At 42.0% G+C, this 26,056-nt stretch overlaps 1 protein-coding gene across 1 annotated transcript in view; it reads right to left on the reverse strand.

Moving 5' to 3' along the window:
* STPG2 (sperm tail PG-rich repeat containing 2) overlaps positions 1–26,056 on the reverse strand; it is a 1,485,896-nt gene that overhangs the window by 953,356 nt on the left and 506,484 nt on the right. Inside the window, exon 11 of the mRNA XM_073638559.1 lies at positions 15,633–15,725. Coding sequence (XP_073494660.1) covers positions 15,633–15,725 — 93 coding nt within the window. The remainder of the gene's footprint in view (positions 1–15,632; positions 15,726–26,056) is intronic.

Consider the following 26,056-nt stretch of genomic DNA (forward strand, 5'->3'; position numbering starts at 1 on the left):
GACCATGTGTGAATAGCTTTACTGACACACTGCTACAAACTGTAAATGGAGGACAATATTTTCAATGGTTGCTACAAATGGCTGGATTTGTACCACAGTTATATGTGATACATCTGACAGACGCCCACGGTTTTAAATAGCGGGCTTGTAGTTTCCTGTTATTGACAGCGACCACGTGTGAATAGCTTCACTGACACACTGCTACAAACTGTAAATGGAGGACAAAATTTTCCACAGTTGCTACAAATGGCTGGCTTTGTACCGCAGTTATATGTGATACGTCTGACAGACGCCCATGGTTTAAATAGCGGGCTTGTAGTTTCCTATTATTGCCAGCGAACCACGTGTGAATAGCTTCACTGACACACTGCTACAAACTGTAAATGGAAGATAATATTTTCCACATTCACTACAAATTTCTGGATTTTTATCTCTGTAATACAGTGGGGAAAAAAGTATTTAGTCAGCCACCAATTGTGCAAGTTCTCCCACTTAAAAAGATGAGAGAGGCCTGTAATTGACATCATAGGTAGACTTAAACTATGAGATACAAAATGAGAAGACAAAACCTGAAAATCACATTGTCTGATTTGGAAAGAAATTTTTTTCAAATTTTGGTGGAAAATAAGTATTTGGTCAATTACAAAAGTTCATCTCAATACTTTGTTATATATCCTTTGTTGGCAATGACAGAGGTCAAACAAGTTTGGCACACACTGCTGCTGGTATGTTGGCCGATTCCCCCATGCAGATCTCCTCTAGAGCAGTGATGTTTTGGGGCTGTCGCTGGGCAACACGGACTTTCAACTCCCTTCAAAGGTTTTCTATAGGGTTTAGATCTGGAGACTGGCTAGGCCACTCCAGAACCTTGAAATGCTTCTTACGAAGCCACTCCTGGCGGTGTGCTTGGGATCATTGTCATGCTGAAAGACCCAGCCACGTTTCATCTTCAATGCCCTTGCTGATGGAAGGAGGTTTGCACTCAAAATCTCACGATACATGGCCCCATTCATTCTTTCACGTACATGGATCAGTCGTCCTGGTCCCTTGGCAGAGAAACAGCCCCAAAGCATTATGTTGCCACCCCATGATTCACAGTAGGTATGGTGTTCTTTGGATGCAACTCACCATTCTTTCTCCTCCAAACACGCGGAGTTGTGTTTCTGCCAAACAGTTCTACTTTGATTTCATCTGACCATATGACATTCTCCCAATACTCTTCTCAAAACTTCAGATGGGCCCGGACATGTAATGGCTTAAGCAGGGGAATACGTCTGGCACTGCAGGATCTGAGTCCCTGGCGGCCTAGTGTGTTACTGATGGTAGCCTGTGTAACATTGGTCCAAGCTCTCTGCAGGTCATTCACTAGGTCCTCTCGTGTGGTTCTGGGATTTTTGCTCACCGTTCTTGAGATCATTTTGACCCCACGGAGTGAGATCTTGTGTGGTGCCCCAGATCGAGGGAGATTATCAGTGGTCCTATATGTCTTCCATTTTCTAATTATTGCTCCCACAGTTGATTTCTTCACATCAAGCTGCTTGCCTATTGCAGATTCAGTTTTCCCAGCCTGATGCAGGGCTACAATTTTGCTTCTGGTGTCCTTCGACAGCTCTTTGGTCTTCACCATAGTGGAGTTTGGAGTGTGACTGTTTGAGGTTGCGGACAGGTGTCTTTTATATTGATAACAAGTTCAAACTGGTGCCAGTACTACAGGTAATGAGTGGAAGACAGAGGAGCCTCTTAAAGAAGAAGTTACAGGTCTGTGAGAGCCAGAAATCTTGCTTGCTTGTATTTGACCAAATACTTATTTTCTACTAAAATTTGAAAAAAATTTCTTTGCAAATCAGACAATGTGACTTTCAGGATTTGTTTTCTCATTTTGTATCTCATGGTTGAGGTCTACCTGTGATGTCAATTACAGGCCTCTCTCATCTTTTTAAGTGGGAGAAATTGCACAATTGGTGGCTGACTAAATACTTTTTTCCCCACTGTATGGCATCACGTCTGATGATGGAAAAGATCTGGCTGTATTCTGCTGTGCTAACAAGCAAATGGAGCAGTAAAATGTTGGACACTATTATTTTTTTAGAAAATAATCAGGATTAAGATAAAAAAAAAAATTAGCTCTGACCCCCGATTTCTAGGACTATGTCTATGAATATCTGTAATAGCAGGAGCAGACAGAACACACAATGGACACTATTCTGCTGTATAGTGTTCCCGAATTTCACTGCCTGCCTAACTCCTGCTATCACCACTGAATATATGCAGAGGTTCAGAGGAGGATAGCCTCTGGATAGTGACAGATGCAATACATGATGGCAATCTCTAGTTTCTACAATGCTGGCAGAATGCTAATGAATGATGGGAAGTTAAAGAACATAAGAATGTTTTTGTTATGTTCTGCTACCAAAGCTAAGGAAAGAGAGGAGATCTGTCCCTACTATAGGACTCAGCTGAATCCCTACGATGTAACAGGGAACCTGATCCTGCGATCAGACCTGCTAAAGTCCTAATCTAGTCTGTACGGAGACCTATAGATGTGGGGAGGGAATCTCTACAAGTACTAAGGACTGGGAGGAATATGGGACACCTCCTAACAGAAATAGTAGCAGACAGACGAACAAACAAAATAGATAGAACATAGAGGTCCGTAGACCAAGCAAACTAACAGAGTTAGATACAGAGCACAGGCTAGCTAGAAAGTAGATATACAATGAAGTCCAGCAAAGCCAGAAGGGCGGAGCAGGATTAAATAGGCCAACAAGGTCATGTGACCAGCAAAGGAAAAAAGACCTAAGAGCAAGGTTCTAACAGTACCCCCCCTTCTAAGAGGATCCTCCGGATCCCCTAGGACCAGGCTTATCAGGAAATCTCCTGTGAAACGCTCTGATAAGTCTGGACGCGGAAACATCATCTGACCTCACCCAAGAGTTATCCTCGGGTCCGAAACCTTTCCAGGCCACAAGATACTGCAAACTACCTCTATACCGTCTAGAGTCAAGGATGCGAGAAATTTCATATTCCCCGTCCTCCACCACCGGAGGAACAGAGGCAGAGGCGTCACCATCCGACACAACAGCTTTTTTTAACAGAGAGACATGAAAGACCGGATTAATTCTCCAGGAGGTAGGAACCTCCAACCTAACAGCAGATTGGTTGACAACCTGAAGCACCTTAAAGGGCCCTACAAACTTGGGACCCAATTTCTTAGAAGGAATCCTCAACCGCAGATTCCTAGAGGACAACCAAACCATGTCACCAACAGCGAACAAAACCTCCTGTCGTTTCCTATCAAAGTAGTCTTTAGATTTTCTGTTGGCCTCCTGAAGATTACCACGCACATCCGTCCAAACTCTTTCCAAATCACCGGAAAAATTCTCCTCCTCAGGCACGGCAGATCCCAACTTGGAGAACGACCCAAACGACGGATGTCTCCCAGAACAACAAAAAAAAGGCGAACAACCAGCAGAAGAAGATGTATGATTGTTCAGAGCAAATTCGGCAAGTGGCAGAAACTCAGACCACCCCTCTTGATTGTCTGCCACAAAACAACGCAAGAACTGCTCAACATCCTGGTTTTTCCTTTCTGTCTGGCCATTAGATTCAGGATGATATCTGGATGAAAACGACAAATGAATTCCCAACCTGTCACAAAAGGCACGCCAAAAACGAGCCACGAACTGAGGACCCCTATCAGAAACAATGTCAGTAGGAACGCCATGAAGTCTGACAATTTCCTTGACAAAGGCCTTAGCGAGAGTTTTAGCGCAGGGCAGTTTGACGAAGGGAACCAAGTGACACATCTTGCTAAAACGGTCCACGACCACCCAGATGACAGTAAAACCCTCAGAGGGGGGAAGGTCAGTTATAAAGTCCATAGCCAAATGTGTCCAAGGAGCACTGGGGACCTCCAAAGGACAAAGCAACCCCGCAGCAGGAGTATGTGAGGACTTAGATCTAGCACATATAGTACATTGGCGCACCCACTTAATGACTTCCTTCTGCCATCCAGGCCACCAAAAACTGCGACCCACCAGTCTCTTGGTCTCAGAGATTCCAGGATGACCTGCCAACCGAGATTCGTGACACTCAACAAACAAATCTCTCCTAAAGGTCCCAGGCACAAACAACCTCCCATGAGGAGTGTTAGATGGGGCATTCTCCTGAGCTTTAAGAATCTCATCTTCCAAAACGGAGTCTAAAGCAGCTATCACAACACCTTCTTGTAAAATGTTTTCCTCTTTCTCAGCACCGACTATGGGAGAAAAACTGCGAGACAAGGCATCCGCCTTAACATTCTTAGTACCAGGGATGTAAGTAACGGAGAAATTAAACCGCGAGAAAAACAGTGCCCACCTAGCCTGACGGGCATTCAGGCGCTTGGCAGCATCAAGATATATCAGATTTTTATGATCCGTAAGAACCTGAACGGGAAATTCCGCACCTTCCAAGAAGTGGCGCCAGTGTTCAAATGCGAGTTTAATAGCCAATAATTCCCGATTACCAATATCGTAATTCAGTTCAGTCTCCGAAAATTTTTTTGAAAAAAAGGCACAGGGATGTAATCCATCCCCGTTATCCTGAGACAATACTGCGCCAACCCCCACAGAGGAAGCATCAACCTCAACCAAAAACTGCCTAGTAACATCAGGCTGCATAAGGATGGGAGCAGAGGTGAACCTCTCCTTGAGATACACAAAAGCTTCAATGGCCTCAGAAGACCACTGAACCGCATCAGCACCTTTCCTGGTGAGATCAGTCAGAGGTTTGACAATACTAGAAAAATTTTTTATGAATTTTCTATAGTAATTGGCGAAACCCAAAAACCTCTGTATCGATTTCAAACCAATAGGCCTAGGCCATTCCTGCACAGCCTGAACCTTAACCGGATCCATCTCAAAACCTTTGCTGGAGATAATGTAGCCCAAAAAACTAATTCTCTGTACAGCGAACTCACATTTCTCCAGCTTAGCAAAAAGCGAATTGTCCATTAATAACTGTAATACCTCACGCACGCTCCACCAATGAGACTCCAGATCTGGCGAATAAATCAAAATGTCATCCAAATACACAACCACATTTTTACCGATCAAAGGTCTAAGGATGTCATTAATCAGATTCTGAAAAAATGCAGGAGCATTAGTAAGACCAAAAGGCATAACCAGATTCTCAAAATGACCCATAGGAGTGTTAAAAGCAGTCTTCCATTCATCACCCTCCTTCATGCGCAACAGATTGTATGCCCCCATAAGGTCAATTTTAGAGAACCACTTGGCCCCCAATAACTGATTAAACAGATCAGGAATCAATGGCAGTGGGTAAGGATTGCGTACCGTAATTTTGTTAATCTCACGAAAATCCAGACAAGGACGTAAACCGCCGTCCTTTTTTTTTACAAAAAAAAATCCAACCGCCACAGGAGACTTAGAGGGCCTAATGTGACCGGCGGCCAAACTTGTCTGTATGTATTCCACCAAAGCCTTCCTCTCAGGAATAGTAAGGTTAAATAAACGACTTTTAGGAAGAGTCGCTCCAGGGACAAATTCAATAGAACAATCATAGTCTCTATGGGGAGGCAAAACCTGCGATTCTTTCTCAGAAAAAACTCTCCAAAAATCCTGAATAGGAACAGGCAATTCTCCCCTATCCAAAGCTGCAATACGCCCGTTACAACACTTGTCATAACATTTATGGCTCCAGGATTTAATTTCACTGGTAGACCAATCCAGTACAGGATTGTGAAATTTTAACCAGGGCAAACCCAATATTACTGGAGAAGGCAAGTTATTCAACACTACCAAATCCAATTTCTCATGGTGAACACCATTAATAGTGAGAGGAAATTCACTGACCTTGAGAGTAATATTCTTCAAAGGGGAGCCATCCACAGAAACCACAGAAATGGGGGATGATAAAGGTTCAGGTTTTAAATTGAGTTTTTCCACGAATCCCCCATCAATTACATTCAGTGTAGACCCGCAATCAACAAACACCCGAAATTCCATTAATTTTTCCTGAGCAATCGTGAAAGCAGCTAAAAATATACCCTTGGAATTTAAACAGGCAATACGGGCGTGACTGACCATTTTTTTTTCTTTCTTCATACGAAGCTCACAGCCTTTAATCAAATGACCAGATTTTCCGCAATAGAAACACAAGCCTTCCGAAAAGCGACGGTCTTTTTCTTGAGAGCGAGGTGCCACCGATCCAATCTCCATCGGTTCACCACTGTTAGTACACACATTATCATAACCAGAAACTGACATAGCAGATGATTTGCTCTCATTAACCCTAGCACGCAGTCTTCTATCCACCCGTATAGCTAATTGCATAGCCTGTTGCAAATCCTCAGGTGTAGGATAAGCAATTAGCAGGTCTTTAACCCTTTCACTGAGCCCAGCAAGAAATAGACTTTTCAGAGCAGAATCGTTCCACCCTGTTTGAGTGGACCAACGACGAAAATGAGTACAATATTTTTCCACATTACCTGATCCTTGTTTTAAACGTCTCAACTCAGTCTCAGCTGATGCCACACGGTCAGGATCATCATATAATAGTCCTAAAGCAGAAAAAAAACTATCCACTGATCTGAAGCATGTATCACTAGGTTGCAAAGAAAAGGCCCACTCCTGAGGCTCTTTGCGCAAAAGTGACATTATGAACCCTACGCGCTGGGATTCATCCCCAGAGGACTTGGGTCTCAAACGAAAATACAATAAGCAAGCATTTTTAAATGAAAAAAATTCTCGATGTTCACCAAAAAATAAATCCGGCAAACATACCTTAGGCTCCAAGAAATATGCTCCAGGACAGTTACTCACGTGCTGACGGAGCTCGGCCACTTCCAGAGAGAGTCCCTGCAGGTGTTTAGCCAAATCCTGAACCGACACCATGATGGAACAAAAAAAATCTTTCCTTAGAGAATTTGCAGGCTGGACTTACTGTTATGTTCTGCTACCAAAGCTAAGGAAAGAGAGGAGATCTGTCCCTACTATAGGACTCAGCTGAATCCCTACGATGTAACAGGGAACCTGATCCTGCGATCAGACCTGCTAAAGTCCTAATCTAGTCTGTACGGAGACCTATAGATGTGGGGAGGGAATCCCTACAAGTACTAAGGACTGGGAGGAATATGGGACACCTCCTAACAGAAATAGTAGCAGACAGACGAACAAACAAAATAGATAGAACATAGAGGTCCGTAGACCAAGCAAACTAACAGAGTTAGATACAGAGCACAGGCTAGCTAGAAAGTAGATATACAATGAAGTCCAGCAAAGCCAGAAGGGCGGAGCAGGATTAAATAGGCCAACAAGGTCATGTGACCAGCAACGGAAAAAAGACCTAAGAGCAAGGTTCTAACAGTTTTTCTATTTCTGGATCTAAATCCCATTGAACATCTGTGGAGAGATCTTAAAATTGCTGTTGGGAGAAGGCAGCCTTCAAATATGAGAGACCTGGAGCACCTTGCAAAACAAGAGTAGTCCAAAATTCCAGTTGAGAGTTTTAAGAAGCTTGTTGATGGTTGATGTTTATAGTAAGCGCTTGATTGCAGTTATTTATTCCAAAGGGTGTGCAACCAATAATTAAGTTGAGCGTGCCAACAATTTTGTCTGGCCGATTTTGGTAATTTTGTGTGAAATGATATCCCATTTGGCTTTTTTTCTCAGTTTTTTTGTGTTGTTCCAATAAACACAGCGGAAATAAACATGTGTATAATAAAACGTGTAATTGCAATAATTTTCTTGGAGAAATGCTTCATTTTCTGGAACAATTTCAAGGGTGCCAACACTTTTGGTCAAGGCTTTATTAGACTGAGAACTGCTCCAAAAGCAGTTTTAACTTGACTTTCTACAGGTTTTGTGTTAACGGATGGGTACCCTTTAAGATTTTGCTTATATCAGTAAATGAAAAAAAAAATAAATCAAATCATGTGTAGTTCCTATATGTACACAGCTTGTTGAGTTCACTAGAGCTCTCTTTTGTGACTAGCCCTTCAACTATGTGAGGAAGGGTAGAACAGGTCTCTGTGTGTATATAGCCATTTGTATTGACTGACATTATATTGGTTATCTCAATTTCTTAAATGGAAAAACAAGCAACTTTGTAATTTACCTATTATTAAAAATCATTTCCTTTCTCAAGAATGCAGTGCATTTTAAATCCATAGCGGGCAGCTGGTTACTTAGCCAATCTGTGGTCTTAGAGTGTCTGTTTACCCACGTAAGGAGTGCATGCCGCATGTAGGCTCTATGCTTTAGAATCTGCTCATGATGCTCTCAAGCTGGTCAGATCATTTGATCCTGCCAGCTTCAGTTACCTGATTTCGGATTTATTTGCCTGATTCGGCACTGACTGGGCCGCACAAGGTCATATTGAACACAATGTACATCACACATGACTGTGTAAGTCCTAACACAAAGATTCCAGAGAGAAGATCGAAGGACCAGGCAGGGAGCTGCAGCAGGACAGATGAGGGGCAGTCCTAAAATAGGCGATTATAATCTTTTATTGTTTTTTTTAGTGAAACAGTTGCTTAAAAATACAACTTATATACATGCAGTTACAGTATGCTTCATTTACATTTGGCAGATATACATCAAAAGAGTGTCCTTTGGTGCGTAAATGTGGCCAATTTACACCAGTATACCTTAAAGGGGTATTCGCATCTCCAAGATCCTATCCTAATATGTAGTAGGTGTAATAATAAATAATATTAGCAAATACCTCCAGTTAGAAATGTAGTATAGTTTTTATGATTCACTATGTCTCTTTCCTCATGTGCAGGGCATTGCAGGACCTTAGGTATCCATGGTTACGTCGACTGATATAGTAACAGTTAGCTAGTTGCTAGTGGTCGTAACCATGGATACCTAAGAACCTGCAATGCCCTTAACATGAGGAAAGAGACATAGTGAATCAGAAAAACTATACTACATTTCTAATTGGAGGTATTTGCTAATATTATTATTATTATTATACTTACTACATATTGGGATAGGATCTTTGAGATGGGAATACCCCTTTAACCTCAAGTGTATTTAAAGCTATGCTTTTTAGAACAACTGGATCCTGCAGTACACACTTTTTCACATTGACCAGCATATGTAAGAGTATAGCTATAGAGATCTATACATTCAGCATCACTGTTTAAATGTGAGTGGCAAATACTTGGTCCAAGTTCAGCCAGAATTAACCATAACATTTCCTTTTTAAATGCCCAACTTTTCAGCCCAGAATGACAAATCTCCCTACTTACTGTATATATAGCGAGAGACTGCCTTCTCTGCATTAGTGCATACTGTAATTTTTCATTTGGTTCCATTCAGGAAAATGGTTGACAACACCCTGGGGAAGCAGTAATGGCGGCCATGCTATCAGCTTATTTGCTTTCCCAGAATTTATAATTGATTGATAGCTGAATAAAATTTCCGCCCCTTGACACAAGAGGACAGTTGTTAGAATATAGGAAAAGACTGAATATTTCCATTAAAAAGAGAAGAATAAATTCTCTTCTTTAAATCTCCATCTGAAACCAAAGATGTCAGAAGCATATTATTACATAGCTTGTAGAGATGTATATTACCTTTCATTTATTTATAATAAAAAGTGTAGAAAGAATTGCACAACATGCCAAACAAAGCAATCTGCAAAGCCTAGCATTTCTTACGATGAATAATTGTTCCTTGGGGAAAAGTAGAACAATTAAAATGAGTTTATAGAAGTAGAACTAAAATGTCATTTCCGATTCTTCTGAAAAAGTCTAAATAGGATTAACTTGTATAGCTATGTTTAGCTTCAGGCTAGTTCAAAGAATTGTTATCAACTGTTGCATATGGCTGTGCCAGAGATAATTTCTGACTTTTTCACATAATGCATTTGCTTGGATGTACATTTTGGTTTATTCACTAACATTTATGCATAACAAAAAAAAGGTTTCTTAAGTTTGCTTAAACTTATATCTTGGGAATTAATTTATGATATTTTCCAGAACTCCAATGGCGGGGGCTACGCACACTTTTTCTGATAGGAAAACACGCAAAAAAATCACAGTCCATTGAGGCACATAGAGCTGCATGGCAATCACTTTACAAATAAAAATCATATATCTCTAACATGATTATAATAGTATTGATTTATTCTAAGTTCTTCACAAGGTGGACAGAGGGGAAAGCAAGTATAGTCTCAATGAGGGCAGTAAAAACAGGCTATAAGAAAGGAAGAGAGCAAGTGAAGAGGCAATAAGTGCACAATAGAAGCTGTGATAATACATGAGTTAATGAAGATAGCACTAACTTGGCTACACATAGACCTCACATCCAGCCTATATTATTGAAAGGGCATTCCCACAAGACAAAAATGTAAAAGTTGTAGCACACTGCAAAATGCATTTCAAGGTAAAGGGGAGGGGTCTGAAATTCTGAAAAGAATGAACGTTGTGGGCTGAAACTTAATGCAATTTTATTAGCTAAATGATGACCACTAGCTTATGTAGAATAATTTTTTCTATGTCAACAGTGTCCATAGCATTTAACTTATATACCGGTGCATCTCACAAAATTAGAATATCATCAAAAAGTTAATTTATTTCAGTTCTTCAATCCAAAAAGTGAAAAGTGAAACGTATATATTATATAGAGTCATTACAAACAGAGTGATCTATTTCAAGTGTTTATTTCTGTTAATGTTGATGATTATGGCTTACAGCCAATGAAAACACAAAAGTCATTATCTCAGTAAATTACAATAATTAACAAAAAACACCTGCAAAGGCTTCCTAAGCTTTTAAAAAGGTCCCTTAGTCTCTTTCAGTAGGCTCCACAATCATGGGGAAGACTGCTGACTTGGCAGATGTCCAGAAGGCAGTCATTGACACACTCCACAAGGTCCCAGAGTTCCAATTTTCATTTGGAAATCAAGGTCCCAGAGTCTGGAGGAAGAGTGGAGAGGCCACAATCCAAGCTGCTTGAGGTCTAGTGTGAAGTTTCCACAATCAGTGATGGTTTGGGGAGCATGTCATCCGCTGGTATAGGTCCACTGTGTTTTATCAAGACCAAAGTCAGCGCAGCCGTCTACCAGGAAATTTTAGAGCATTTCATGCTTCCCTCTGCCGACAAGCTTTTTGGAGATGGAAATGTCATTCTCCAGCAGGACTTGGCCCGTGTCCACACTGCCAAAAGCACCAATACCTGGTTTAAAAACAACAGTATCACTGTGCTTGATTGACCAGCAAACTCACCTGACCTTAACCGCATAGAGAAACTAAGGGGTATTGTCAAGAGGAAGATGAGAGACACCAGACCCAACAATGCAGATGAGCTGAAGGCTGCTATCAAAGCAACCTGGGCTTCCATAACACCTCAGCAGTGCCACAGGCTGATCGCCTCCATGCCACGCCACATTGATGCAGTAATTGATGCAAAAGGAGCCCCGACCAAGTATTGAGTGCATTTACTGAACATACATTTCAGTAAGAAAACAACTCAGAATTTAAAAACATTTTTCAAACTGTTATCAAGTATTCTAATTTACTGAGATAATGACTTTTGTGTTTTCTTTGGCTGTAAGCCATAATCATCAACATTAACAGAAATAAACACTTGAAATAGATCACTTTGTTTGTAATGACTCTATATAATATATGAGATTCACTTTTTATATTGAACTGAAATACATTTTTAATGATATTCTAATTTTGTGAGATGCACCTATATATAATTTTATAGAGAACCAGTGATGTAAAAAAACACTATTAATCTGCAGTGAACCTGCCAGATTACATGCCCGGCTCCTGGGAGGAAATTAACTTTATTCTTCCTGGCAGCCTCCAATTTTCAGTCATAGAGGCGCGGCTGGTGCATTTTCAGTCACTGCTCAGTACATAGTGGGCAGCAGCTGTAATCACGCTCGGACACTGAATGACAGCCGGCTCTGCACTGATGCACAGCAGAGGAGCTGCACGGCTTCAGAACGCTATTAACCTGCAGATTAACCCAATATGTGGAGGTTAATAGTATTTTTTACATGACAGGGTTCATTTAAGATGTTTGCAAACAAGGAGAAAATTGCAGTGCATTTATCACTATATGTAGCAAATTCTGAAGCTGTTTCCTTTCCCTCCCTGGTTGTCCCTTAATTCGGACAACAAATTAAAAGGAACTTGACAGCAGACACATGCTGCCCGATGTACAGGCAGCTTGTTTCAGGCACTCTCCTTCACACAGGGAGAGATCTGTCACTACAAGGGAGCGAAGCCACCGGGGACATGCCTGTACGACTAATCTCCCATGTGGCTCGGTCCTCGGCGCGATTGAACTATGCTTTTCTCTGAATCGCCGCAGCATTGCAGAGTTAAACATATATGGCTGAAATCATGCAGCTATTTGAGTCATGTTTGAGGCATGCTGCCTGTGCATCATGCAGCATATATCATCTGTCAGGTTCTCTATTAGTGTGTAATAAACATGTATGGTATTTGCTATAGATGAACAAACCTTTTGAAATACAAATGCACCAGGTTTAGTAAATTTTTCCCAAAAATTTGCTTTGCGACAAATGACCCAATGGGTTTACGAGGGACCGTTCCTGTGAAACTAATCTGATCAGTTTTTATGAGGAGACAAGTTCCAGACTGGACCAAGGAAATGCAGTGGATGTTGTGTATATGGACTTTTCAAAAGCTTTTGATACGGTTCCACACAAAAGGTTGATACATAAAATGAGAACAATGGGGATAGGGGAAAATATATGTATGTGGGTTAAGAATTGGCTCAGTGATAGGAAACAAAGGGTGGTTATTAATGGAAAACACTCAGACTGGGTCTCAGTTAACAGTGGGGTACCACAGGGGTCAGTATTGGGCCCCCTTCTTTTTAACATATTTATTAATGACCTTGTAGGGGGCATACAGAGTATTATTTCAATATTTGCAGATGACACTAAACTCTGCAGGGTAATCAATACAGAGGAGGACAATTTTATTACAGAGGGGACCGTACAAAGACCTGTCTACTGATCTTTTTACTCTGAGGCCAGAGAAGGGGACAAGGGGGCATCTTCTACGTCTGGAGGAAAGAAGGTTTAATCATAATCACAGACGGAGATTCTTTACTGTGAGAGCAGTGAGACTATGGAACTCTCTGCCGCATGATGTTGTAATGAGTGATTCACTATTAAAATTTAAGAAGGGCATGGATGCCTTTCTTGAAAAGTATAATATTACAGGTTATATATACTAGATTCCTTGATAGGGCGTTGATCCAGGGAACTAGTCTGATTGTCGTATGGAGTCGGGAAGGAAATATTTTTTTCCCCAATGTGGAGCTTAGTGTTTGCCACATGGGGTTTTTTTTGCCTTCCTCTGGATCAACATGTTAGGCTATGGGTTGAACTAGATGGACTTAGTCTTCCTTCAACCTTAAAAACTATGATACTATGTAAATTATTTGACCTGAATCATAGGTAACTTAATTGCCGTAAAAATATGTATATGACATTCTGAAATTTCCTAGAATTGTATCCAACCCCTTCCAATCTCTTTAACAGAAAGGCAATCTAAGTAATATCAAAATGACCTTTCCATAGAAACAGATGGTAACCCAGCGGTAACCACCAAACTATTTAATAAAATAGAGCACTGACAGACATTTCATGTTTTATTTTTTAATTAAAAATGGTCCAAATATTATCCCTCTTATTCATTTGTGATGAGGCAGACCATTTTGTGTAGAACACTGTTAGGCCACGGCCCAACTATCGGCATTTGGTCAGTATTTGGTCAGTATTTTTTATCAGGAGTAGGAGCCAAAACCAGGAGTGGGTGATAAATGCAGAATTAGTGACTTGTTTCTATTATACCTTTTCTCTGTTCCTCACCTGGTTTTGGCTCCCACTACTGAGAAAAAATACTGACCAAATACTGATAGTGGGGCTGTGGCATTAGAGGTAACATCATCCTGCTATGACTAAGACATGTAATGTGCCATGTATTCCAAAACACACTCTGCTCCCTGCCCACCTGTAATGCTGGTGGGTGTGGACCCACTGCTCCAAGGGCCGGGCTTACCTTGGAAGGGTGTGACTAAGAGACTACCTGGTTTTCGCTACAGTTTCTGATGGTGAGGATAGGCTTGGCCACAGGTAGTCACCAGGTATCACTCCAGGGCAGTCTCCAGGTCTGCAGCAGCTGACTGGATGGTCAGAAGCACGGGTATGACGTACAGAAGGGCACAGACAAAACGTGGTCAGTGGGTCCGAGGTCAGAGCAGACAGCACAGGATCAGAAGGTATATCCGAGGTCAAGAGTGGAGATGTCAGGCAAGACAGGAAAACTAGCTGGGTCGGTAACAGGAAGCGAAATACAGTAACGAGCATGAACAAGGACTACAAGGTAGGAACCAAACATTTGAGCAAGGAGTGATGGAAGGAGCTTCCTAATATAATGTGTGCTCGCATGAGATAGGCCAGGGAGCCAGATCTCTGCAGGACACAGCACGGTTAAATTCCTGCAGACAGGACCAAATGGAAACACCATGCTGTAGCAGCTGTGCAGAGGAATTCTGCAAGGAGCAAACCTCAGGGAGTCGACCTGATGCAAGGAGACACTGAATGGTGACCATGGTGAGGTGGGCGGCGCTGAGGAGGCTTGCGAGTTACTGACGTGACACCATCAACATGATTGCCATAGGTAGATGAGGCTGATTCTGGCTTGAGTTTGGTAGTATTGCCTAGACAGCTGGTGCCAGTGGTGGAGGGGGGTGCCTCTGCTGCCGCTAGTGGCACCCATATTCTTAGCAATGGCATGATTTTTTTTAATTTTACACTACCCTATCCATTGCCACTTTTTTACCATACATTGTGTACAACATTATAACTAACTTGAAACAATCTTTTCATCCCTAATTATTCACCCCTTTCCAAAAAGGACATAATAAGAAACTCTAAGTAGGTAAGTACACATACTGAAAGCAAAATGTGGCAGTGGGCCATAGTATAATGTATAGTATATATAGAGTGGTGTGTATGGTTGTCAAATTGGGCTAGTAAAACAGGTGTGCAAAACAAACATGCACAGTTAAATGTCTAAATTTAAAAGAAATGTTTTCTATTTTTTTTTTTTACAAAATTCAACTCCTTTTCCAAAAATGATAAACTAAGGAATGCTATGTAGATAAAAGACCAAAAAGCCAGCACTCATAACAGTGCTGTATTGTTGTGGTGTGTACAAATGTAAAAATTGACTAGTAAAGTATATGCAAAAAAAAAAAGTGTTTGCGCTGCAGAGCTAGCTGTCAATAGAAGTGCTGGGGCATCAGACATCGCTTACAGTATAGTGAACAACGCTGTGAACGATGACGGGAACCAAAATGTGCACGCCCCACATGATGAAAGCCAATGGCTCCCTGGGGGGCAAATAAGTTCGTTTTATCTGGTAGTCATACTTTCAGTAAGGTAGCCGGTCAGCATTGATTAACCTCATATCTGCAGGTAAATAGCGTTTTACTAGGTGACAGGTTCCTTTTAAGAAGGGGTTAACCAGTAGTGGACAAACGCTTTAACTGCCCATTAATGATAACTAAAAAAAAAAACATGACATAAACCTATGTAAAAGATGTGAGGAAATACTCTACCTTTACAGTTATTTGGGTACTCAGCCTTTCTGTTCCTGATGAAAATACAGAAGATTTTTGACGCTTGTATGGTTCTTCAATCCTATCCTTAACCTATATAATTTAAAGAAAGGTAAAATAATTATAACATGTACAAATGAAAAAATGAAATCACTACAGTTTCTAAACAACACATACAATTGCATATCTGTAGCGCAGAGCTGTTCGCATAATGGCCTGTAGTCAGGAAAGTCACCTTATGAATAATAGGAAAATATGTAGTTGACAAGGCAACACAATATCATTTGTTTTGCAATTTTTCATAATGAGACATGTAAATTGTACGTTATAGCGACAGATTTATAATCAGAGAACAGAACAAGACTTCCAGCAAGGTGTGTATACTTTTCTGTTCCAAGGTTTTATTAGATAGATAAATAATCCATTCAGTCATTGAAAATAAAGCTTAGACGGTCACTGTGGTTTCAAAAAGCTTTGCACAAATCAATAGTACAAGGGAATATAATAAACTTATAATATATCTTACAGAAATATGCTTATTTCTCCACTTATGATCCACTTCTTCCCCTACCCTGCTTCCTGAACTTACCATTGACACTGAAAGAACTTTTTAAATTTGCCTTGTTCAAAGTAAGGCTTACTGCCAATACAGTGAGGCGCCAGGTTACAACTTCTAATATCCTCTATAGAGAGGGGGAGGAGGAGAGTGAGGTGCCCAAAGCACAAGACACAACCATATGGCGCTGAAGCCACAAGCAACTGTTTTACCTCAGTCCAGTGTTGGATTCACAGACACAGTTGCTCTTTCTGTGTGTGTTAAGTATATATACACTTACATACATAAATATATACATATATACTTTATATACAGTATATATAGATATAGAAATATATCTATATATATATACACAGTATCTATAATATAACCAGGGATATGTCCTTCTGTCCAAAGCCTCTATAGACTGCACAAGCGTGATGCGCCTGCGCAGTCTGGTTCCCGACAGAAGAATGCATCCAGCCGTTACAGGTAAGAGGAGTATATGGCACCGGAGATCACAGTATGCATGGGCAATGAACGCATATCGCGATCTCCGGCGCCTTAAGTACATACCTGACCCGGAGGAGTGTTGCTGCGGCGCCTCTATTAGTGCCGGGTGAGGAGTGCGGCGCCAGAATCGATGCATAGCGTGCTATCCGGCGCAATTTTAGTGAAGGCACATTTGTAGTGTGTCTTCAACAAAATGGCACCGGACAGCGCAGTATGGGCACATGTGTACTCCGGCGCCACACTCCTCCCCCGACCTCTGGAGGACTATTCCGGCACAGCTGGAAGCAGAACGGGATGCAACACTGGAGCAGAGGGAAGGAAGGTGAGTAGAAGTGTTTATTTTTTTTGTGTGCAGCATGATGAGGGGTGCCATATATATCAAGATGCAGGGTGCCAAGCATACCAGGAAGAGGTATGCCTTGCATACCAAGATAAGGATGAGGGGTGCCATGCATACCAAGATAGGGATGAGGGGTGCCATGCATACCAGGATGAGGGGTGCCATGCATACCAGGATAGGGAAGAGGGTGCCATACATACATGGATAAGAATGAGGGGTGCAATACATACCAGGATAAGGATGAGAGGTGCCATGCATACCAGGATAAGGATGAGGGGTGCCATACATGCCAGGATAAGGATAAGGGGTGCCATACATACCAGGATGAGGGGTGCCATGCATACCAGGATAGGGATGAGGGTGCCATACATACCAGGATAGGGATGAGGGGGGCCATGCATACCAGGATAAGGATGAGGGATGCCATGCATACCAGGATAAGGATGAGTGGTGCCATGCATACCAGGATGAGGAGTGCAATGCATTCCAGGATGGGGATGAGGGGTGCCATGCATACCAGGATGGATATGAGGTGTGCCATGCATACCAGGATGGGGATCAGGGATGCCATGCATACCAGGATGGGTATTAGGGGTGCCATGCATACCAGGATGGAGGGGTGCCATGCATACCTGGATGAAGGGGTGACATGCATACCAGGATGAGGGGTGCCATGAATACCAGGATGAGGAGTGCAATGCATTCCAGGATGGGGATGAGGGGTGCCATGCATACCAGGATGGATATGAGGTGTGCCATGCATACCAGGATGGGGATCAGGGGTGCCATGCATACCAGGATGGAGGGGTGCCATGCATACGGGGATGAAGGGGTGCCATGCATAACAGGATGAGGGGTGCCATGCATACCAGGATGGAGGGGTACCATACATACTGGGATGGAGGGGTGCCATGCACACCAGGATGGAGGGGTGCCATGCACACCAGGATGGAGGAGTGCCATGCATGCTAGGATATAGTTGTGCCATGCATACCAGGATAAGGGGTGCCATGCATACCATGATGAAGATCAAGGGTGTCTTGCATACCAGGATGGAGATCAGGGGTGTCATGCATACCAGGATGGGGATTAGGGGTGCCATGTATACCAGGATGGAGGGGTGCTATGCATACCCATGTGTATGATGGCCACGTATAATAGGAAGGGGGTCTCATATATACCAGGATAGGGGATATTAACACAATTGGGGGACCTCTATAATATAATCAGGGATGTGTCCGTCTGTCTGAATCCTCTATAGACTGCACAAGCGCATCTCCGGAGCCATAAGTACATACCTGACTAGGAGGAGTGTTGCCTCGGCGCCTCTGTTCTAGCCGGAGGCCAGGGGAGGAGTGCGGCATCTGAATTAGCGCATGCGCACAGCGCGCTATCCGGCGCCATTTTAGTGAAGACACATTTGCAGTGATGACAAATGGCACCGGACAGCGTGGTATGGGCACACGCGTACTCCGGCACCACACTCCTCCCCCTGCCTCCGGATGGGGGCGCAGGATGGGGGCAGCACATAACAGGATTCGGCGCAGGATGGGGGCAGCACATAACAGGATGGGGGCTGCACATAGCAGGATGGGGGATGCACATAACAGGATGGGGGCTGCACATGCCAGGATGGGGGCTGCACATAACAGGATGGGGGCTGCACATAACAGGATGGGGGCTGCACATGCCAGGATGGGGGCAACACATAACAGGATGGGGGCAGCATATAACAGGATGGGGGCAGCACATGCCAGGATGGGGGCTGCACATGCCAGGATGGGGGCAGCACATGCCAGGATGGGGGAACATGGACCAGGATGGGGGCTGCACATAACAGGATGGGGGCAGCACATAACAGGATGGGAGCTGCACATAACATGATGGGAGCTGCACATGCCAGGATGGGGGCTGCACATGCCAGAATGGGGGAGCATGGACCAGGATGAGGGCTGCAAATAACAGAATGGGGGCTACACATAACAGGATGGGGGCAGCACATACCAATAAAAATGCTCGCCACCAGAACATAGAACGGGTTCAATAGCTAGTATACATATAATCATCTTAGTTAATTTAACACAGTAGAAAAAAATTGCAGAATACAAGTTATTTAATAATCAAAAGTAATGTTATTCCTCATGTAGACACATAACAGCCTGCTCTGAAAAGTTACTTAAAATGACAGGTATCCTAAAAAGCAAATCATGCTTTGTACTTTTATAATATTAATCTTTCTTGCTGGGCACCCCCTTGGGGAGGAGGCTTGCATTCTCTAAATATGTTAAGGGCTACACTAGTACTAGCGTATAAAACCAGAAGGGAAACTCAAGCCGGAATGGTTTCAACTAGAGTAAGACAAAAAGTGTCTACTAACTAGAGATGAGCGGTGTTCGACTCGAACTGTTCGCCAATCTCAAATTCGAGCTGCTTTGGGCGGTGTTCGAGCCGTTCGGTGAACACGAACGATTTGAAAAAAATTCAGCTGTTCGAGGTTATGTTCGATAACTGTTCGTGCACCAAAATCATAACTGGATTTTTTCTCAGTAATGCTGAAAATTAATGTTAATACGCAGTTTGAGTGTACAGCGGGGCAGGGGGAGGGGCAGGGGATGGATCTCTGCAGGAATAATGAAGATCTCCATTTTTTTTTCTCTTTCCCGCATTTACAGTGGGGACGTGCAGTCTGTCAGCCTATCAGCAGCACACACATGGAGCAAACTGCTTTTTTTCACACAAGCAAGGGCATGTGTCATTGGCAGTGTATGTCACATGTCCTTGCCCTATAAGACCAAGCCATTTTCCCCGTCGCCACCATTTTCTCACTGCTGCAGCTGCGTGTTAGACGGCACCGCTGTTGCTGTGTGCGCTATACCTTGTTAATTTCAAGCCAATTTTCGCACAAATCTACAGATAGCTTGGGAGTAGGGAAGAGTTGTGATTGCAGTCCTTTTAAGGACTAGGTTACATCATTTCATACGACTTTTATCAGGCAGGTCTGTGCTCTTAAACAGATAGGTTGGGAGTAAAGACTAATTGTAATTGCAGTTCTTTTCAGGGCTAGGTTACATCAGTTCCTATCACTTTTTGCCAGGCAGGTCTGTGCCAGTGCTGTGCAATTTAAAAACAATTTAAATAATAAAAATATGGGAGGAAGAGAAACCAATCACAAACTAAAATGTTTTTATACAAATGCACAAAGCATGGGCAACAAACAAGGAGAATTGGAACTACTAATGCAGGAAAAGGAATATGATGTCATTGGAATCACTGAAACTTGGTGGGACGATACACATGATTGGAAAAAAAGGCTAAAAGGATACAACTTATTTGCAAGAAACAGACTTGATAAACGAGGAGGAGGTGTTGCATTGTATGTTAGAAAAGCGTATATCTGCACAGAGATTGAAGCTTCAGAGACTGGGAGTTCTGTGGAAACTGTTTGGGTAAGAATACAAGGAGAGAACAACGGAAAGGACACCATTGTAGGCATTTACTACAGGCCACCTGGGCAAGCTGAAGATATGGATGAACTCTTTATGTATCAAATGACCAAGTTCTCCAAAAAATATGATGTAGTGGTCATGGGAGATTTCAACTATCCAGACATTTGTTGGGAATCTCTCTCAAGTAAAACTAACAGGTCAAGCAAATTCTTATCCTCTCTTGCTGACAACTTTATCTTCCAAAAGGTAGGGGAGAAAACAAGGGGATCTGCTACTTTGGATCTAATCCTTATAAACAGGGAGGAAATGGTTGAGGAGGTAAAGGTGGCTGGGACCCTAGGAGGCAGCGATCATGCTATTATAGAATTTTGGATAACTAGAGGAGGAAGACATGTGAAGACTCAAACTTCAAGGTTAGATTTTAGAAAGGCAGATTTTAAGAGACTCAGAAAGAGAATATGAGGGATCCAATGGCTGGATGTCCTTAAGGACAAAAATGTCCAGGAAGGATGGGATATTTTTAAAAATGAGATTCTCAAAGCACAATCGTTAACAATCCCGAAAAGTAGGAAGAATGGGAAGCATTTAAGGAAACCAGGATGGATGAACACAGAACTTAAACACATGCTAAAAAGAAAGAAAGAAATGTTTATTAAATGGAAAGAGGGAGGCATATCTAAAGAAGATTATAATGCAGTCTGCAGATCCTGCAGGGCACGTATCAGGTTAGCTAAAGCTGACAATGAATTAAGGCTTGCAAGAGATGTCAAAAGCAATAAAAAAGGATTTTGGGGGTATGTCAAAAGTAAAAGAAAAGTCAAAGATGCTATAGGATTTTTACAGGATGAAAATGGAGAAATGGTAAGAGAGGATGTTGAGAAGGCCGAACTTTTTAATTCCTATTTTGCATCTGTTTTCTCTCAGAAAGAAAATGTAACATCAACTGATCTTCACTGTCCTTTTAAAGGAATAGAGGAATCCAAGTTATCTGTAAACAGAAAGATTGTGAGGGAATATTTAGCTAACATAAATGAGTTCAAGTCTCCAGGTCCAGATGAATTACACCCCAGAGTACTGAAGGAGATTGTAGAAGAAATTTTAGAACCACTCTACATAATCTTTGAAAATTCTTGGAGAACAGGAGAAGTCCCAGAAGACTGGAGAAGAGCAAATGTTGTTCCTATCTTCAAAAAGGGGAAGAAGGTGGACCCAGGGAACTATAGGCCGGTGAGTCTGACTTCTATACCAGGAAAGATCTTTGAACAAATTATTAAACAACATGTATGTAAGTACATGGATAAGAATGAAGTGATTAACCAGAGTCAGCATGGGTTTGTAACTAACAAGTCATGTCAGACTAACTTAATTTCCTTCTATGACAGAATCACTGACTGGGTGGATCAGGGAAATGCTGTAGATATAGTATATCTTGACTTCAGCAAAGCATTTGACAAAGTATCTCACACCATCCTTATTGAAAAAATGACCAAGTATGCAATGGACCAGGCAACTGTTAGGTGGATTCATAACTGGCTTAGTGATCGGACTCAAAGGGTGGTTGTAAATGGCTTCACATCCAGCTGGATGAATGTCTCAAGTGGGGTACCACAGGGCTCCGTCCTGGGACCTGTATTGTTCAACATCTTTATCAATGATTTAGATGAAGGAATTGAGGGTAAACTGATTAAATTTGCTGATGACACAAAGCTAGGAGGGATAGCTAATACTAGAGAAGAGAGAGAGAGGATTCAAAAAGACCTAAATAAACTGGAGCAGTGGGCAGCAACCAACAGAATGGTTTTTAACAGGGAAAAATGCAAAGTACTACATCTGGGCAATAAAAATGAAAAAAGCATATACAGAATGGGAGGAATAGAGCTAAGCAACAGTACATGTGAAAAAGACTTAGGTATACTAATAGATCATAGACTGAACATGAGTCAACAGTGTGATGCAGCAGCAAAAAAGGCAAATACAATTCTGGGATGTATTAACAGAAGCATACAGTCTAGATCACGTGAAGTCATTATCGGTCTTTACTCCTCTTTGGTCAGACCTCATCTGGAATACTGTGTACAGTTTTGGGCACCACATTTTAAAAAAGACATAGACAAACTGGAGCAAGTTCAGAGAAGAGCGACCAGAATGGTGACTGGTCTGCAAACCATGTCCTATGAGGAACGGTTGCAGGATTTGGGAATGTTTAGCTTGCAAAAAAGAAGACTGAGAGGAGACTTAATAGCTGTCTACAAATATGTCAAGGGCTGTCACATTGTAGAAGGATCATCTTTATTCTCATTTGCACAAGGAAAGACTAGAAGCAATGGGATGAAACTAAATGGGAGGAGACACAGATTAGATATTAGAAAAAACTTTTTGACAGTTAGGGTGATTAATGAGTGGAACAGGCTGCCACGAGAGGTGGTGAGTTCCCCTTCAATGGACGTCTTCAAACAGAGGCTGGACAGACATCTGTCTGAGATGATCTAGTGAATCCTGCTTTGAGCAAGGGGTTGGACCAGATGACCCAGGAGGTCCCTTCCAACTCTACCATTCTATGATTCTATGATAAGTTTTTTTCACAGCATTTGGCTAAATCTAGCAAAGCAAATCCTTTTTGGCCTATTGCAGAGTGTGTTAGTCAGTGGAGTAGCCTATCTGTGTTGCAAGCTACACCACCTGTGTATAAAATACAAATTTTTTTACTGCACCTAGTGAAGTAAAACCTTTTGGGCATAGCATCATTCTATTAGTCCATCTATACTAACCTCCACTAGGTTGCAAATTCAATATAATAGTTTTCTGCATCGAGCTCTGAAAAAATATTTAGGCTTCTAGCAGTGTGTGCGACTTGTTCTATTAGTCCATCTATACTAACCTCCATCAGGTTGCAAATTCAATATAATTTTTTTCTGCATCTTGCTCTGAAAAAATATTTAGGCTTCTAGCAGTGTGTGGGACTTGTTCTATTAGTCCATCTATTACTGACCTCCATCAGGTTGCAAATTCAATATAATTTTTTCTGCATCTAGCTCTGAAAAAATATTTAGGCTTCTAGCAGTGTGTGGGACTTGGTCTATTAGTCCATCTATACTAACATCCATCAGGTTGCAAATTAAAAATAATTTTTATCTGCATCTAGCTCTGAAAAAATATTTCAGCTTCTAGCAGTGTGTGGGAGGTGTTCTATTAGTCCATCTATACTGACCTCCATCAGGTTGCAAATTCAATATAATTTTTTTCTGCATCTAGCTCTGAAAAAATATTTCGGCTTCTAGCAGTGTGTGGGACTTGTTCTATTAGTCCAATTATACTGACCTCCATCAGGTTGCAAATTTAATATAATTTTTTTCTGCATCTAGCTCTGAAAAAATATTTAGGCTTCTAGCAGTGTGTGGGACTTGTTCTATTAGTCCATCTATACTGACCTCCATCAGGTTGCAAATTCAATATAATTTTGTTCTGCATCTAGCTCTGAAAAAATATTTAGGCTTCTAGCAGTGTGTGGGACTTGGTCTATTAGTCCATCTATACTAACCTCCACTAGGTTGCAAATTAAAAATAATATTTATCTGCATCTAGCTCTGAAAAAATATTTGGGCTTGTAGCAGTGTGTGGTACTCATTGTATTAGGACTAGTGTTGAGCGAACATGCTCGACACTGCTCGGTACTCGCCCGAGCATCACGCTACTCGGGATGTTCGGCGAGCACCGAGCATTTCCGGGTTACTCAGGCGGGAGCTCGGGTCTCCGCCCTGCATGTTTGGCGCTCTTTACAGAGCCAATGAACATGCAGGGATTGCCAGCCAGTCACTGTAATGCTGCAGCCATGTTGGTTGTGGGCATTACAGTGATTGGCTGGCCGCACAGCGTCACCTCGAGTATTTAAAACGGGGCGCCGCCATCTTGGACACAGTCGCTCCGGATTAGACAGTGTAGGGACAGCGCTGCTGATTTAGGGAGAGATATAAACTGCGAAATAGTTAGTGTAGGGTCTGTAAAGGCTGCCAGAACAAACAAACAGTCCTTTTCAGGACTAATATCCATCCCAGATACCAGGCAGGCAGGCTGTCTAGGAGACACAGTGGTTATACCAGCAAACGCTGCATTACAGTCCTGTGTGCTCCTGTTGCTGAAATTGCTGGACTTAGCACCAGGTGTCGGGGGCCAGGAAAAATCCCTTTTTTTCATCTAAATCCTCCTTTTTTTTTCCTCCTTCACACTGTACAAATACCCGTCTTATTAACCTTTTGGTGTGTCGTCCCCCCCCCCAAAAAAAAGCGTGTCTGATTTTTCAGACACAAATATAACTGTTGAAAATAGTCTGGTGTAGGCTAGAGAAACATAAGTGTTGTTTTGCACTTCCACGGTTCAAACCTCTGTATTATCCATTTTGGGCCATTTGTATCTAAAAAAAAAAACAGTTTGAGTGTGTCGCTCACTGTTCAGCCGCAAATATCTCTATTTAAAAAAGTGTGGTATACCCCAGTAAACAATAACTGTGGTTTTGCCATCCCACGGTAAAAAATCTCTATTATTCAGCTTTTGGTAGTTTTTTCCGTAAAGAAAAACAGTAGTGTCTCCTGACTGTTGTGACACAAAAATATATCTGTTGAAAATAGTCTTGTGTAGGCCCGACATCCCAGTGTGGTTTCGCAGTTCCACGGGTCAAATCGCTGTACTATCCAGTTTTGGGCCTTTGGTATCTAAAAAAAAAGCAGTTTGAGTGTGTCGCTCACTGTTCAGCCGCAAATATCTCTATTTAAAAAAGTGTGGTATACCCCAGTAAACAATAACTGTGGTTTTGCCATCCCACGGTAAAAAATCTCTATTATTCAGCTTTTGGTAGTTTTTTCCGTAAAGAAAAACAGTAGTGTCTCCTGACTGTTGTGACACAAAAATATATCTGTTGAAAATAGTCTTGTGTAGGCCCAACATCCCAGTGTGGTTTCGCAGTTCCACGGGTCAAATCGCTGTACTATCCAGTTTTGGGCCTTTGGTATCTAAAAAAAAAGCAGTTTGAGTGTGTCGCTCACTGTTCAGCCGCAAATATCTCTATTTAAAAAGTGTGGTATACCCCAGTAAACAATAACTGTAGTTTTGCCATCCCACGGTAAAAAATCTCTATTATTAAGCTTTTGGTAGTTTTTTCCGTAAAGAAAAACAGTAGTGTCTCCTGACTGTTGTGACACAAAAATATATCTGTTGAAAATAGTCTTGTGTAGGCCCGACATCCCAGTGTGGTTTCGCAGTTCCACGGGTCAAATCACTGTACTATCCAGTTTTGGGCCTTTGGTATAAAAAAAAAAAGCAGTTTGAGTATGTCGCTCACTGTTCAGCCGCAAATATCTCTATTTAAAAAAGTGTGGTATACCCCAGTAAACAATAACTGTGGTTTTGCCATCCCACGGTAAAAAATCTCTATTATTCAGCTTTTGGTAGTTTTTTCCGTAAAGAAAAACAGTAGTGTCTCCTGACTGTTGTGACAGAAAAATATATCTGTTGAAAATAGTCTTGTGTAGGCCCAACATCCCAGTGTGGTTTCACAGTTCCACAGGTCAAATCGCTGTACTATCCAGTTTTGGGCCTT

Source organism: Phyllobates terribilis, unplaced genomic scaffold (genome assembly GCF_046119375.1).
Source record: "Phyllobates terribilis strain yellow unplaced genomic scaffold, ASM4611937v1 Scaffold_1__5_contigs__length_1240528914, whole genome shotgun sequence".
NCBI classification, from domain to species: domain Eukaryota; kingdom Metazoa; phylum Chordata; class Amphibia; order Anura; family Dendrobatidae; genus Phyllobates; species Phyllobates terribilis.